The sequence below is a fragment of the Eschscholzia californica genome, unplaced genomic scaffold (genome assembly GCF_041429995.1).
Source record: "Eschscholzia californica isolate CP2 unplaced genomic scaffold, dmEscCali1.0.p SCAF_2, whole genome shotgun sequence".
Classification (NCBI taxonomy): Eukaryota; Viridiplantae; Streptophyta; class Magnoliopsida; order Ranunculales; family Papaveraceae; genus Eschscholzia; species Eschscholzia californica.
In genome coordinates, this window is record NW_028238309.1 from 59,611,284 (window position 1) to 59,626,571 (window position 15,288).

Here is a 15,288-nt window from a genome sequence, read left to right on the forward strand (position 1 = left end):
CAAGTCTACAAACAAAGAAAGCGTACTGGATACCCCTATTCCAAGAATAACTGCAAACTCAAAGGTTGAGGAACAAAAGCAGGCCAAAAGTATCCGGATGAAATCAATTTCAGTAACTTGCCTTATGTTGGCAACCATGGAGCCTAATCTTCAAAAGAGATTCAGGAAAATGGATGCGCACACAATCATCCGTCGATTAAGGGACATGTCCCGAAACAAATCACGGTTGAGGAAGTACGGGACTTCCAAGGCAATCCGGAGAGGCATTGGAATGTCTGAATCAAAGAAAGAACTTCAACTGATTCAGAAGAACAAAAGGAAAAAGGAAGGAACTCACGATTCCGACCAAGGTATCTATGTTATCGAAGTTAACTTAGCAAATACATTTGATTCTCAATCCTGGGTATTCGATACCGGATGTGGTGCTCATATCATTTATGATGTGCAGGGCCTTAAGGGAATCAAGTATTTATCTGGAAGGGAGCTTGTCCTACGAGTAGCAAATAGAGCAACGGTTGCTGCGAAAGCTGTAGGAACATTCAGTCTACCTTTAGAAACTAGTCTAGTTTTAGAACTTCATAATTGCTATTATGTACCCTCTATTTCTAGAAACATTATCTCTGTCTCAGAATTAGACAAAGAGGGATATCACCTATTAATAAAAAACCAGCGTTGTTCTTTATACAAAGGTGAAATGTTTTATACCAGTGCTAAGCTATACAACGGTCTCTATATTACGAATATTGAGAACGAAGTCTTTAACATAGAAACCAATAGGCTACGGTCAGATGATTCAAATCCAAGTTACCTTTGGCATTGTCGTTTGGGTCACATTAACATGACACGCATGAAGAAACTCCATGAGCATGGACTTCTAGGTTCGTATAATTTAGAATCATATGACACATGCGAATCATGTTTAATGGGTAAAATGACGAGGTCTTCTTTTAAAGGAAAAGGAGACCGAGCCAAAGAACCCTTGGAACTCATACATACGGATGTATGCGGACCAATGAGTACTCCGGCGAGAGGTAACTATGGCTACTTCATCACGTTCACAGATGACTTCACTCGTTATGGTTACATATACTTGATGAGGCATAAGTCCGAATCGTTTGACATGTTCAAACAATTTCAGAACGAAGTAGAGAATCAACTTGGCAAGAAAATAAAAGCCATTCGATCTGATCGAGGTGGTGAATATTTAAGTCAAGAATTTGACGATCATCTTAGGAGTTGTGGTATAGTATCTCAACTCACTCCACCAGGAACACCCCAGATAAATGGTGTTTCTGAAAGGAGAAATCGTACCTTGTTAGACATGGTTCGATCTATGATGAGTTTAGCAAATCTTCCAAACACGTTCTGGGGGTATGCTCTAGAAACGGCTGCTTTCACACTTAACCGAGCTCCGTCAAAAGCTGTAGAAAAGACGCCATATGAGTTATGGTTTGGAAAGATTCCAAAGCTGTCTTTTCTCAAAGTCTGGGGATGCGAAGTTTATGTAAAACGTTTACAAGGAGACAAACTCGCACCTAAATCAGACAAATGTCTCTTTGTGGGCTATCCAAAAGAGACAAGGGGTTACTACTTCTACCACGAATCTGAGAACAAAGTGTTTGTTGCTCGAGATGGTGTCTTCCTTGAAAAGGAATTCCTTTCCAAACAGACAAGTGGGAGAAATGTAGATATCGATGAAATTCGATATGAGCAACAAATAAACGAAGATATAGAGATATCAAGAGGTTTAGCGGCTCCTATCTATACACAAAGTATGGAAAAGGAGAATGAGGTCGAGAGAGTACCTCCCGCTCAAGTCGGATTAAATTCGCAGGAGACATCTCAATTAGTTGAGAACACTCCAAAAGTTGCTCAGGCCCCTCGTAGATCTCAAAGGCTCCAGGAATTATCTCAGAAAACAGATATCCTACTGTTAGAAGATAATGAGCCGAGTACCTACAACCAAGCTATGACGAGCCCCGACTCCGAAAAATGGCTAAAGGCCATGAGATCGGAAATGGATTCCATGTCAGAAAATCAAGTATGGAACTTGATCGATTTGCCCGATGGAGCAAAACCAATCGGATGCAAATGGGTTTTCAAAGTAAAAACTGACAAGGATGGAAACGTTAGCGTTTTCAAAGCTAGACTCGTGGCGAAAGAATACAAACAGATTCATGGTATAGACTATGATGAAACCTTTTCACCTGTCGCAATGCTTAAATCCATTCGGATCATTCTAGCAATTGCAGCTCATTATGATTATGAGATTTGGCAAATGGATGTCAAAACCGCCTTCCTAAACGGACACTTGGAAGAGGATGTGTACATGACACAACCCGAAGGTTTTGTAGATTCCAAAAATGCTGGAAAAGTTTGCAAGCTTAAGAAATCCATTTATGGACTCAAGCAAGCAAGCCGGAGTTGGAATCTTCGATTCGACGAGAAAATCAAAGAATTTGGATTTCTCAAGAATGCAGAAGAATCTTATGTTTACAAGAAGGTTAGTGGGAGCGACCTAGTTTTCTTAGTCCTTTATGTCGATGACATATTAATCATAGGAAACAATATTCCGATGTTGGAATCAGTTAAAGACTGGCTTCGGAAATGCTTCTCTATGAAGGACTTAGGGGAAGCAGAATACATATTGGGAATCAAGATCTATAGAGATAGATCAAGGAGGATGATCGGACTTAGTCAAGAAACTTATATAGATAAGATTCTTCAACGGTTCGAGATGACAAACTCCAAAAGAGGATTCCTTCCCATGTCACATGGTATGGTGCTTAGCAAAGATCAGTGTCCTAAGAGTCCTGATGAGCTAGCACACATGATGAAAGTACCCTATGCTTCGGCAATAGGATCAATCATGTACGCCATGATCTGCACTCGCCCAGACGTCTCATATGCTTTGAGCATGTGTAGCCGTTACCAATCAAATCCAGGCCAAGCGCACTGGCACGCCGCCAAGAATATCCTAAAGTACCTAAAAAGGACTAAGGATCATTTCCTGGTATATGGCGGGGAAGATACACTAAAAGTTGTAGGCCATGTGGATGCAAGCTTTCAAACGGATAGAGACGACTTCAAATCACAATCTGGGTTCGTCTACTGTCTGAATGGAGGAGCGGTATGTTGGAAAAGTTCCAAGCAGAGCACAGTTGCTGACTCTACCACTGAAGCAGAATACCTAGCGGCCTCGGAAGCTGCAAAGGAAGGAGTTTGGATCAAGAAGTTCATGATAGAACTTGGTGTCGTACCTGGCATGGAAGAGGGCGTGACTCTCTATTGTGACAACAACGGAGCAATAGCCCAAGCCAAGGAACCAAGAGCGCACCAAAAATCCAAACATATCCAAAGGAAGTACCACTTGATTAGAGAAATCATAGAAAGAAAAGATGTGGTAATTTGCAAGGTTCATACGGATGATAACGTTGCAGATCCGTTGACCAAACCGTTACCTCAGCCCAAACATGATTCACACATGAGGGACATTGGTATAAAGCGCATTGGGGAATGGCAACTAATGTAATTTGGATTCATAAAAGAGTTTATGTGCCTAATTACTTACATTCGATAAATAAAATAAAAGAAATTTTATTTTGTCCTTAGAATTTGGTTTGGTATTTTAAGAGACAGTCCACGCGATAAAGAAAACGCTCCGAGTAGGCTTGTCAGATACGTGATCTGATGAATGAAACCCTACTAAGTGAACTTGGAGTGATTCATTATCAATTCCCTAGTCCAGGTCATTGCATGGACAACAATGACTCACGAAGACTAGTACGGGAGTCGATGGGATAGCGCAGTTTCATGGGCTATAGGAATAGTGTATTCGATTCGACTACGTGAGTGCATAATAGGGATTATACACTGGAATAACCCTCAACATGAGAAGTTCATCCAAAGAATGATGAAATCGTCAAACTTCTCATAAAGACAAGATTGAAGAGATTCCTCAAAACATGAGTGCTCAGCTCATCTTATGTAAGGAATGTCTGACTTTGGTTCCGTTAAACGCCGCGCCGTAAAAGGAGGTTATAAAGGCGGATACTGGGAAGGACAGGATAGACATGAAGTTGAGTGGGAGCGCAAGAATGGATTATGTCCTCCTAACCATGTTAGGATGCAGTGTCCTTGGGCCACTTGACGAGCAGCAACTGAAAATGCATGGCCGTGCTCAAATGGATTAAAAGTTAATCATTTGTTTAGACAGTTGTACTCGAGATCAAGAAAGTCTGAATAAGGTGACGTATCAGATGGGATACTAAGTGACATGGGAATCGAGCATTGTACTTGTTCTAAGTCCAAGTGGGAGTCTGAAGGAGTTGAAGGAGATGTCCTTCGACCAAGGTGACAATGCGAACAATTTGTCGGATAGGACAATTGATGTGGAAGATCATCAAGTCCGATTGATTTAGGGATCGTAGAGTTGTAGCTAGAGACCAACTACGATCGTCGAATTACGAAGTAATTTGCGGCTAACTTCGATCGGATCTTACAACGGGTTACACATAAGAGTGACAAATTGATCTAGGATATGACTAGTGGGAGTGAGATATAATCATGGGAGTGTCCCATAAACATATCTCATAGGCCTAAAAAGGAATTAGGCAAAGATAGTACAAAAAGGCCAAAAACAGGGTTTTTGGGCCTAGGCCGATTCGGGCACTTTTAGGGCTCGGATTGGGCTGATTTTTGGGGGGACGTTTCCTTATGTTATGAACATTAAATCTGCCAATTTTGGCTGGGTTTGGACGTCATCTCCTTAGGGAATTGAGAAAATACCAATAGTTGCTATTTTCGACTATTTCCCTAAATCTTATTCTAAAGGGTGTTTTAGGAAACCTAAAAGGAGGTGGATTCTTATTAGGGTTCTATATAAACACTCTTAGGGCAGAGAATAAGGTGTGGAATTTCTCTCTAAGCTTTCTTACTCTACCACATCAAGTAGAGAGGAGAAAGTGAGCTAATTCCCATTAACTATCTATCTAGTTAAAGAAGAAGGTGTTCTTCTATCCAACCACCATTGGTGTGCTAGCTATACAACAAGGTGGGAGATCAAATTGATTGCTCGTGTCCCAAGTAGTGGAGCTACACTTGAAGCTCTTGGTCTTCTTATAAGCAATTGGAAAGGTTCGAGGGAAAACAAGCGAATAAGGTATTTATCTTTCTAGTTTTAATTAATGATTATCATAGGTTTATGCATGTGATCCTGGGAATACTAGTGTTTGTAGACATTAGATGTCCTAATTCTGCTATAAACACTAGTAGAAGGGTGTAAAACCCAACAATTTGATCGTATCTTCATTGTCTACCTGCAAATTAATACTGAGAATAGCGTTACTTATGTCATGATCAAAATAATGTGTAATAATATTCATATTCCAGTCATTATCATTAATGAGTTGGGCCACCAAGTCGGGTTAATGTTACTAGGATTGGGGATTGGAGGGGGATGGTCAGGGATCCAATAATCCTGCCAAATGCTGAGTTCCCTTTATTAACATCCCAGAATATAAGACCATAAATCTAGTCCACATGCTTAAGGATGGATTTCCAAATCCAAAAGTGATTCGGTTTAGTTAGGCAGGGAGTAGGGGTTTTCGGAAAGTACTTGGCTTTGAGTAAGTGTGCCCAAAGAGTTTGAGGATCTTTGAGCATGCGCCACGCCAGTTTACCGAGAAAAGTTTGGTTGTCGAGATGAGGGACGCGGAATCCCAGTCCGCCCAGTTTGTGGGGAAGGTAAATCGAGGACCAGTTGATAAAACGGATGTTTTTAGATTTTACCCACCAGAAGGACCTTTGCACGGTCTCAATTCGGTTACTAATGTCTTTGATTGGGAATGACAAAGCACTACATTTAGTATCGGGGAACGGTTGCTGCGATATTATTGTGTAGATCACAACTGAGCGACCTGCTTGGGAGAGGAGATTGGTTTGTCATTTGGACAATTTATTTTGGATTTGTGTGAAAAGGGAAGAGAAATCTTGCTTCTTGTTACCATTAATGAAGAGATTAGCATGAAGATTTTTTTAAAGAGTTGAGGATCGACTAACTTTTAGACTTCGGATAATCATCCTTTTGAATTTGGGATGAGAGTTTTTGGAGAAGAAAATATTGGATTTCGCATAGTTGATAATTTGGCTAAAGGCATCACAGAACTTCTTAAGGATTTGTTTCAGATTATAAACATTTTTCAGTGTATTTTGGCAAAAAATGATGCAGTCATCAACAAAAAGGAAGTGCTTAATGCCGAGGTTGGAGTTGGCGATAGGGAATTCAATGAAATGATTTGGATCATCATTATTTTTTAAGTGTCTACTTAGACCTTCCATGGAAATAATGAACAAGGAAGGAGATAAAGGATCTCCTTGTCTGGTGCCTCTGCTAATATCAAACGTAGGGTCTGGGCGACCGCTGATAAGAACTGTCATCGAGGAGGAAGAAAGGCAAGAGTGAATAAGTTGGATCCAGCGGTTAAATAAACCCATTTAGGACATAAGTTTCTCAATGTAAGTCCACTCGATGTGATCAAAGGCTTTGGACATGTCGAGCTTGAGACCGAAGTAGCTTTTTGAACCTCGAATTTTTTGAATGAGTTGCCAAGCTCCTGACTAATAATAATGTTATCCGTGATCTTTCTACCCAGAACGTAGGCTGCTAGGAAAGGAGAAATAAGGTCTGGAAAGTATTGCTTCAGTTGATTCGCCAAAATTTTGGTGATAATCTTATAAGTCGTGTTGAGAAGACTAATGGGTCTGAAGTCAGCTAGGGTTTGAGTGGATTTGGTTTTGGGGATAAGACAGATATGTGTGTGGTTAGCTTGGATGGAAAGAATTGAAGTCTGGAAGAAGTTGTTGATCATATCGAATATATCTTGCTGAACAGACTCCTAATTGGATTGGTATAAGAATGGGGGGTACCCATCAGGACCAGAGGTTGCCTCCGGCTTTAGGAAGAAGACTGCATTGTATTGTCGATGTTTTTGTACCTTCCGTCGGTAATTACGGAAAAATTTGCGCCCTTCCGAAATATATCCACTGCCAACGGAAGATTGTCTGTCGGAAGAAGGAAATATGTTTCCGAGAATTTTTCCATCAGAAGGGGGTTTAAAAAGCCTTAGGGCAGTTCGACATTTTCTCTTTCTCCCTCTCAGGTTTTTCTCTTTCTTCTCCGATTCCTTCTTTGATATTGTTGTCCATTTTGAAGATAGTCGCCTTCTCTCTATGCTTCTTCCATTTTCATCACTCCATTCAACGCTTCTTCTCCAACAGGTGAACTTTCTTCTCCTTTTTGTTAAAAGCTAAAGAACAATGAACTATGAGTGAATTTAGTCGTCACTACTATTATCCATCACTGTCTATATTCACGTCGTTTTTTGGCATACCTAATATCTTCATGATTATCTTCCTATGTATGGATCTATGTATGAAACTAATTACAACAACTTTGATATTAGCAATAACATATGTTTGTTCAAAAGTAGCTTATTGTCACTAACAGAGTACATGATAGTGATCAATCCATTAGGTTGTTTTTCTGTTCATTTGTTTGTCGAAGTAGGAGATAAGGATGAAATTCATGATTCAATTATTGTGTACTTATAGTACCAAGTTTCACTAAGGAAAGTAGGTCATTGTAATTTTATAGCATGTAGATTTTTTGTTGGGAGCTTGATGACTTTGATTAAAGTCCTATAGAAGTTAAACTAATATCTCACAGAACGTAACAATAATATAGTATAGATTTGTGATCACATATCGAAATTCATTTGCTTTTCTTGTAGATTTTTTTATGTCACTCGCTACTAAGATATGTGTTGTTTCTTCTTTTGTACGGATTGAAATTGATGGCGAAGAAATATAAATTTTGAAGAACGAAGATTTACTATATACATTTTGATGTTGATAGTTATATATAGATTATGAATGTGTTGGATTTTTAAGTCACTCCATGCTCAGATATGTGTTGTTACTTCTATTGGTTTATTTGTTACAAATTTGTTATGATTAAAAAAATAACAAGTTATTGTTTATTGTGTTTATGCAGTTTATTGATCACCTGTTGCAGCAAAGGTGAACTTTTTTTTAAAACATTGCCGACGGTAATTTGTTTCAAGTACGGTCGGCAATATAGCGTCATTCTGAGATTATTTGACTATTGCCTACGGTAGAAGAATTAATAACATCGTCAGAAATCCGACGACCTATATCCCCGCGATGTTTGTCGGCAACAGTCCTCCCGACGCTGATCAAGTCGACGTTTTCCATCTGTAGTAATTCCGACGGTTTTATGCCGTCGGTAATAACCTTGATTTTTTAACTCAGTTGGCAATGTCAAAGGAGCTGAAGACTAGAAAAATTGAGTGATTCTTTTTCAAAAAATAAAAAAGTTAACATGGAGTTTTGACCAAATTTTCCTATTTAATTTATTTATTTCTACCGCAATTTAAAACTAAAGATAAGATAACATCAACTTTAGACTTTTTAGAAAAAACAGAGAGAAGTGTGATTCCCTTAAGTTACTTATTAAATAAGAAAGGATTAAGAAAAAATCCGCGGCACCACACTCCTAATGGGCGCAATACATATTATTGCATTATGGTCTTAATGTCCTTCACTGTCACTTTTCTTAAGGAACTTTTTGAACCATCTGGCAGAAGATTTTGGGTGACGGGCCAGTCCGTTCTTGTAGTCAACATACACCAAACCAAATCGCTTGGAGTAGCCTCTGTTCCACTCGAAGTTGTCCATGAACGACCATGCAAAATACCCTTTCACGTTCACCTTATCCCTGATTTATTACACGGCGAATGAACATAAGATGATGGAAATATTCAAATTTATATATTGAGGAAGGATAGATAAAAATGTACTAACTCATTTATAGCCTTAGCTACTGCAGCAATATGGCCCTTATAATATTCAACTCTCTTTTGATCATCAAGGGCTTCAATGAGATTATATTCTGGATGATCGTCATCGCCCATTCCTACAAAATTAAAAATCAGAACTGTACTAATGGTTTTTGAGATTAAAGTAGGTCCTCTCTACTTATTGCCAATTGATTTTGAGTTGGATGACCACAAAATTATTAGTATATATGTTCAGAAAATACTAATACCATTTTCAGTGATAAATATGGGAGGGTTTCTATATTTGTTTTTAATATAGTTGAGACATCCTCGTAAACCCCATGGTACATCGTAGAGCCATTCTGGGCCAACCTGTTTGGTAACAAAAGAAACAACTTATATCAAATGCTTTAACTTATAACTAGTAAGGAGCTATATATATATATATATATATAAGAGATCGAAGATAACAATACCTGTTCACCGATAACCCCGTGTTCAGGTGATTCAACTGAAGAAAAAAGGAAGAAAAAAAAACTTGGTATAAAAAACACAAAAACTTATTAATAGCTTGAAAATTGTGCATGAGAAAGGGGTAATGAACTTACTAAGTCTTTTTATAATTTGTGTCTCTTTAAAATAAGAGTTAAGCTCCTCGCTTACTCCATTATGAGCAATATACCTTGTTGTATATTGATTAATACCAACAAAGTCTATTGAGTCCTTTAGCATTTCTAAATCTTGAGATGAGAATTTTGGAAGTCGATCTCCAAATCTCTCGCGCATGCTAAGAGGATATTCTTGAAAGAATAATGGATCTAAGAACCTTCACAACAAAGAGGAAAGCTAGCTTCTTCAATAGAATTTCACATATATATACTACAATATGCATGAGAAAAACATCGTAAAAAGTGAGCCTTTTGTAGATGATAATTGTTCTTGGTTTGTTGGCTGCAAGGGCTGGCTAGCTATCTTAGCTTCCACCTTTGCTTTGATTTTCTTAATGAATGATACTACTTTACTTCTTCAAAAAAAAAAACATTGTAAAAAGGGCCAACCAAATCTAATTGAATGGGAGTAGGAATTACCATCCAAGCTGAAAATCGTTGTGTCTATATGCAGCTGTTTTATCCTCAGGTTTACTCGAAACAGCTTTTGCGTATTCGCAGTCAGGTGCTATGCCTATTACACCTTTTTGTTGTGCCTATACAACATTAATACAATTTAACAACAATCATTTTTAACCCAAAACAATACTAATGACAATAATTTTATTATTTCTTCAAACAAGTTATATGTTTGATTTCTTTTATTAATTATCTTAAAGTTATTACCTGAAATTCTTTCTTATATATGGAAGCAGCTTTCGCATGAGCCAAGATCAAGTGATGTGCAGCAACATATGGTTCAGTAAATTGATTATCATTCTTTCCTGGAGCATGATCTCCACTACCATATCCTTTTGTCGCAGTCCTAATCGGTTCATTAAATGTGATCCAGTGCTTTACTTTGTGTCCAAGCCTCGAAAAGCATGTTCGTGCATAGTTCCCGAAAAGATCCCTGAATCAGCATCAATGTTAATCCAACAGGCATTGTACCCACTGTCACAAGCCACAAGGGTGGTTCTATAGGCGCTCCATATTATTGTTACTAGAGCCCTCTGCAGGCAAAAATTTACAAGCCATTCGTGCGTAATTGGGGGGCTCAGAACAATAATCTGGAGCATTTATAGAACTTTCCAGTCACAAATGTCAAGTTGAATTGATAAAATATCGAAATTATTAACTTACACAATTTCAGGACCTAGAAATCCTTTGTATTTCGTTTCGATATGTTGTGGGAGATCCCAATGATATAATGTCACAATAGGTTTCATGCCTGCAAACATGACATATAAAAGGTTTATGATCTAGTATCTTTGTATAAATACAGTATATATGAAAGTATAAGAAACCAGCACCATTTGCGTGCAGCTCATCAATGAGATTGCTGTAGTATTGAATTCCCTCTTCATTGGGTTTGGTTCCACACCCATCTGCCGACATTTCAATTTCAATATAAATATGAAAGAAAAGGTACATATATCGTAGTTTCTATACCGGTATTTGAAATTTTTTATCGGTTACCAGGAAAAATACGGGTCCATGCTATAGAAAAGCGGTAAGCTTGAAATCCTAATTGTGCCATAAGTTTGACATCATCCTGCATTATAGGAAAAATATTGAAGTTATAAATAGGTGATCAAGGCCAACTTATAAAACATCCGGTAGATCTAGTTCCACAAACAAAATGTTGGGCACGCGATTAGTGGAGGGTATACGTAGATTCGGACATGGCGATGCATACTCATGGGTGCAGGTTTGTCATCCTAGACCCAATACCATCCCCTTTTGAAGTTCATGTCCTTTGTGCCTAAGATATATTATATCTATTTTTCAAGAAGACACTCCAGGAATATAGGTTATTTTTTTTAAGATCTCATACCTTATAGCGATGGTATTGATCGACTGCAATATCTCCAGTTGCATTGTCATGGGTGTTTCCTGATAAATACAACAAAGATGTAAAGCAAAACAGGAACGGTCTTTGGTGGAATATATGACATATCAAAGGATGGAAACTGTATATACCTGGTGTGCGTGCGTAGACATCCCAAATACTTTCGCCTTTCCCCCCTTCTTTACTGGCCCCTTCAACCTATAATAACCACATTTTTTCTCTTTTATTTTGTGGAGAATTTGTTTGATTCACGAAAACTTGGAATATTTTAATAATGCATTGCTTTTTAATGTATTAATTTGTGCTAGTACCTGATAAGCAGACGTAGCAACACCGAACATGAAATCTTTAGGGAAGCTGCTCAGTTTTAATTCTTTCCATGCATTTGATTGGTTGGATATATGGTTAGTTCGCTTAAAATATTGTCGATAAATTTTTAGACGTCTTCAAGTGATCATTACAATGAGAAAAGAAATTCTAGTACAGCCTCAAGTAAGCTATAACGAGTTAACGACCATGACTGTTACCTACTGTTCCGACGCATAATATCTCTTTATATCTTCCAAGTTTCTCAAGCTTTCGTATTGTTGTAGAAATGTCAGAGCACCCGACGATAACAGGGACAATCTAAAACACAACAGATAAAAGTAAGAAATTATAAAATAAATAATTTTTATGGATCTAAATCGGAATCATATTGGTTACCACATTTAAAATCATAATACGATGGTGTGTTTGTTTTTCGTGTAAATTTCAATTATTTGACTCACAAAAATCTAAAACTAAACCAAATGAACCAGACATTATAAATCAAACAAAAACAAATTTTGCTACATCTTGCACAGAGATCATCACAGTTCCAAACACATTAGTAGCCGAAGCAATGGTGGGTAAACTAGCCATTGCTCGAGCGAAATCATTACATAGTTGGAACTGTATTATCGAAAGAGATGCAATGGTTGTGGTTGAAGCTTGTTCAAGATCAGATGAAGACCCTTCGTGGAGGATCAGGACTATAGTATCGGAGATCCAATCGGAAATTGCAACTTTTGAGAACGTTCAATTTCAATATTGTCCGCGCAAGATTAATGAAGTTGCTCACTTACTAGCTAAGTTCGCTCTTAATGAGAATGTAACTCAAATTTGGGAGGTTCCTAATACCCCTAATTGCATTGTAAGTCCATTGGCGACAGATAAAGCCAATATTTTGATTTAATAAATTCTAGGCAAATGCCTACTTTCATAAATAAAATAAAAAAAAAAGAAAAAAAAAACAACCACTCTAAAATCTTACTCCTGTCAATTCAGATTTTGAGTAAGATTTAGATCTCACTTAGAAAAAATAAAATTAAACTACCAAATTAAGCCTATATTTGGAACAAATGCCTTGCTAGTTAATTGCAAATAATCAATGGAGAAAGCAGTTTTTGGTCTGTCAGATTTGATCTCTATCAAACTTTCAGAAAAAATAGACGGTCAGATTTATCCAAAATAACCAACTGACCTGGTTTTATATATAAAGAAATAATAATAACGTAAGCAATTCTATATTTTTTTTGTTGCAAATATACTAAGGAATCTATTACTGTAAGAGTCATTACATTCGTTACACATCTAATAACATTATTGTAAACATTATCTTAACAGCTTTGAAGCTACATTTATTTTATCTAGAAATTTGGGTCAAATAACATTATACTAGTTTTTTAGTTAGATAATGATGATGGGGGAGTGGGGACTTCAATGTCATCTTTGGTGATATTATACTTCTTGCATAAAATATCAATTGCGGATTCCAATAGTGGATCAGATTCGACCTTGGGTGAGTCCTTGTACAGGTTTATGGGCTCCTCACTGTTATATACCTTAGACCTTCTTACTACCTTCAATACAACACCATTAGACCAAATACAAAAATGAATCGACTTTGACCTAATTAAGTAATTAGTTTAAATTCAAAACTATCAATGACTTCATAAATTACTTACAACGGCGTATTCATATGTCGTTCTGGTTGGAAATTCTGGTCTTGATTTTGGTATAGACGTGTCGTAAATATCCATTGGTGGCATCTCAACATTGGGATTCTTAAACTCTGTTGCAAATTATCATGTAAGTTATTCTTATTGTCGATTAAGATTAATTCGTTTTTATATATTTTCAATTATGAACAACAAAATCACCTAAATGAGGTAGTATTTTTTTTTTCTAAGCCAAATCAGAAATCTTACCCAAGTCTGAATTTACTCTAATTCGATTTCAAAATGTTTGTTTTTGTCTTAACTGTTTGAATAGCTCATTTTTGTTTATTAGAGTGTATCTAATTCTGACAATTCAGTTTTATACGAGTCCGACCATTAAAAAAACACCACCTTATAAGATTGTGTAGGTTAGTTGTGTGGATAAATGAATGTATATGCATATGCATGTGTATAGTTTTTTTTTTTGTTGAACTCTGCATGTGTATACCTTGAACAGATGGGGCCGTCGGAATATCTTTAACTTCCGTTGCAGCATCAACTTTCGTGGTATCTGCATGTAAATATATAACGATAAAAATTTAGAACTATCACTAATTGGATTGACCCTAGTGGGATATAAATACAACAAAACAGATAGTCGTATATATGTTGAATAACAATCACTCTAATATACTATATTTTTCTGTGAAGCATTTAGATCTGATCATTAATATCATTTACTAATCATCGGTGAGTCCTAAAAAATTAACGGGTACTTTTTAGCACGTCTGAGTACGATCAGATTTTCTATGAGGGAAGAACAAATTAAAATGACCAGACACACATGGCCTCAAATCACATTATAGTCCAAATTATTGTACCAAACCCTATGGTCCATAGGAGGTTTTACAGATCCGAGTTCTTGATCGTAGGTCAAATATTACTATATCTTGTCTGGCCACATACGTCATCGGACATACTATCAGGGTTGTAATTTTATTTTTCGTATTTTAGTTCAATGGATTTATAAAGATTACCTTCAACAGTCTCAATATCTTTAACCTGCTCCATGGTGGACAAGTTGCCATTCGAATTCTTGGAATCTGTCGTAAAAATATATTTATAAAAAATGCTTTCCAGTGTTGTTTACGACGAAGTAGACATAAAATAATATCTTAAGAAATTCTTTGTAATGAACTTTCAAATCTAGTGCACCCCGACGAAGTAAACATCTTTGAACACACATATCTAGACTGTTTAGTACGAATTTTGTCAAAATTGTTTGCGGAAAAGTTAACAGTTTGGGATGAAAGTTAATTACCTTCGACCTGAGTGGAAGTTGCAGAAATGCAGAAGAGTGGTTTCACATTAAAGCTACGACGTAATTGTGGAAGACGTTGAGATCGATTTATGAAATTAAGTTTGGATGATAGTTTCAGTTGTTTTGGTAAAAAAACATCTGTTGCACCACCAGCTGATAAAAGATTAGCCATCTTTTTCTCTCTTTCTATTTCTCTCTATTCAGCTCTCAGTCTGTTTTATGTTCAAAACACTCATTATATCAATATCCCTATTTATAGTAGTAGATGCAGCTAGCTAGCCAAGGTCATAGTCAATAAATTATTGGAATCATTTACCTGCACGTCCAAGTAATTAATTTTCTTTTTTTTCTGAGGTCAGGATCACACCGAGAATAATAATTCATATATGATTCGGAGTTAAAATACTCCCAGTAATTTCCCTTATAATTGGTGTCAATTTCCGAACACAAAGTATACTCAACCCGCATCCTGAGACTCCCACTTGAACCGCATGTGAGAGAAAATTTTGTTTCTTTCTCCACGTGACTGAACATGTGAGAGGAGAGAAGAAACAATGGTTTCTCTCACATGCGGTCCAAGTGGGAGTCCCTAGGGGTGGGTTGTCTAGCCTTGTTGATTTTCGAACGGCTACCTCCTAATATTTTACTT

General features: G+C 37.1%; 1 protein-coding gene across 1 annotated transcript; it reads right to left on the reverse strand.

The window, feature by feature from the left end:
• Window positions 1-8,407: 8,407 nt before the first annotated feature.
• On the reverse strand, window positions 8,408-14,864 carry LOC147559729 (beta-glucosidase 42-like). Its single transcript, XM_086661634.1, has 18 exons — window positions 14,640-14,864; window positions 14,356-14,421; window positions 13,827-13,889; window positions 13,346-13,452; window positions 11,885-11,984; window positions 11,669-11,730; window positions 11,489-11,555; window positions 11,343-11,401; window positions 10,985-11,060; window positions 10,819-10,893; window positions 10,649-10,736; window positions 10,193-10,418; window positions 9,947-10,062; window positions 9,467-9,684; window positions 9,335-9,369; window positions 9,128-9,230; window positions 8,884-8,995; window positions 8,408-8,797 (listed from the first exon to the last, which is right to left on the reverse strand). Exons 1-18 carry the CDS (start codon window positions 14,809-14,811, stop codon window positions 8,611-8,613), a joined length of 1,932 nt encoding a protein of 643 aa, XP_086517760.1. The 5' UTR covers window positions 14,812-14,864; the 3' UTR covers window positions 8,408-8,610.
• Window positions 14,865-15,288: the final 424 nt, after the last annotated feature.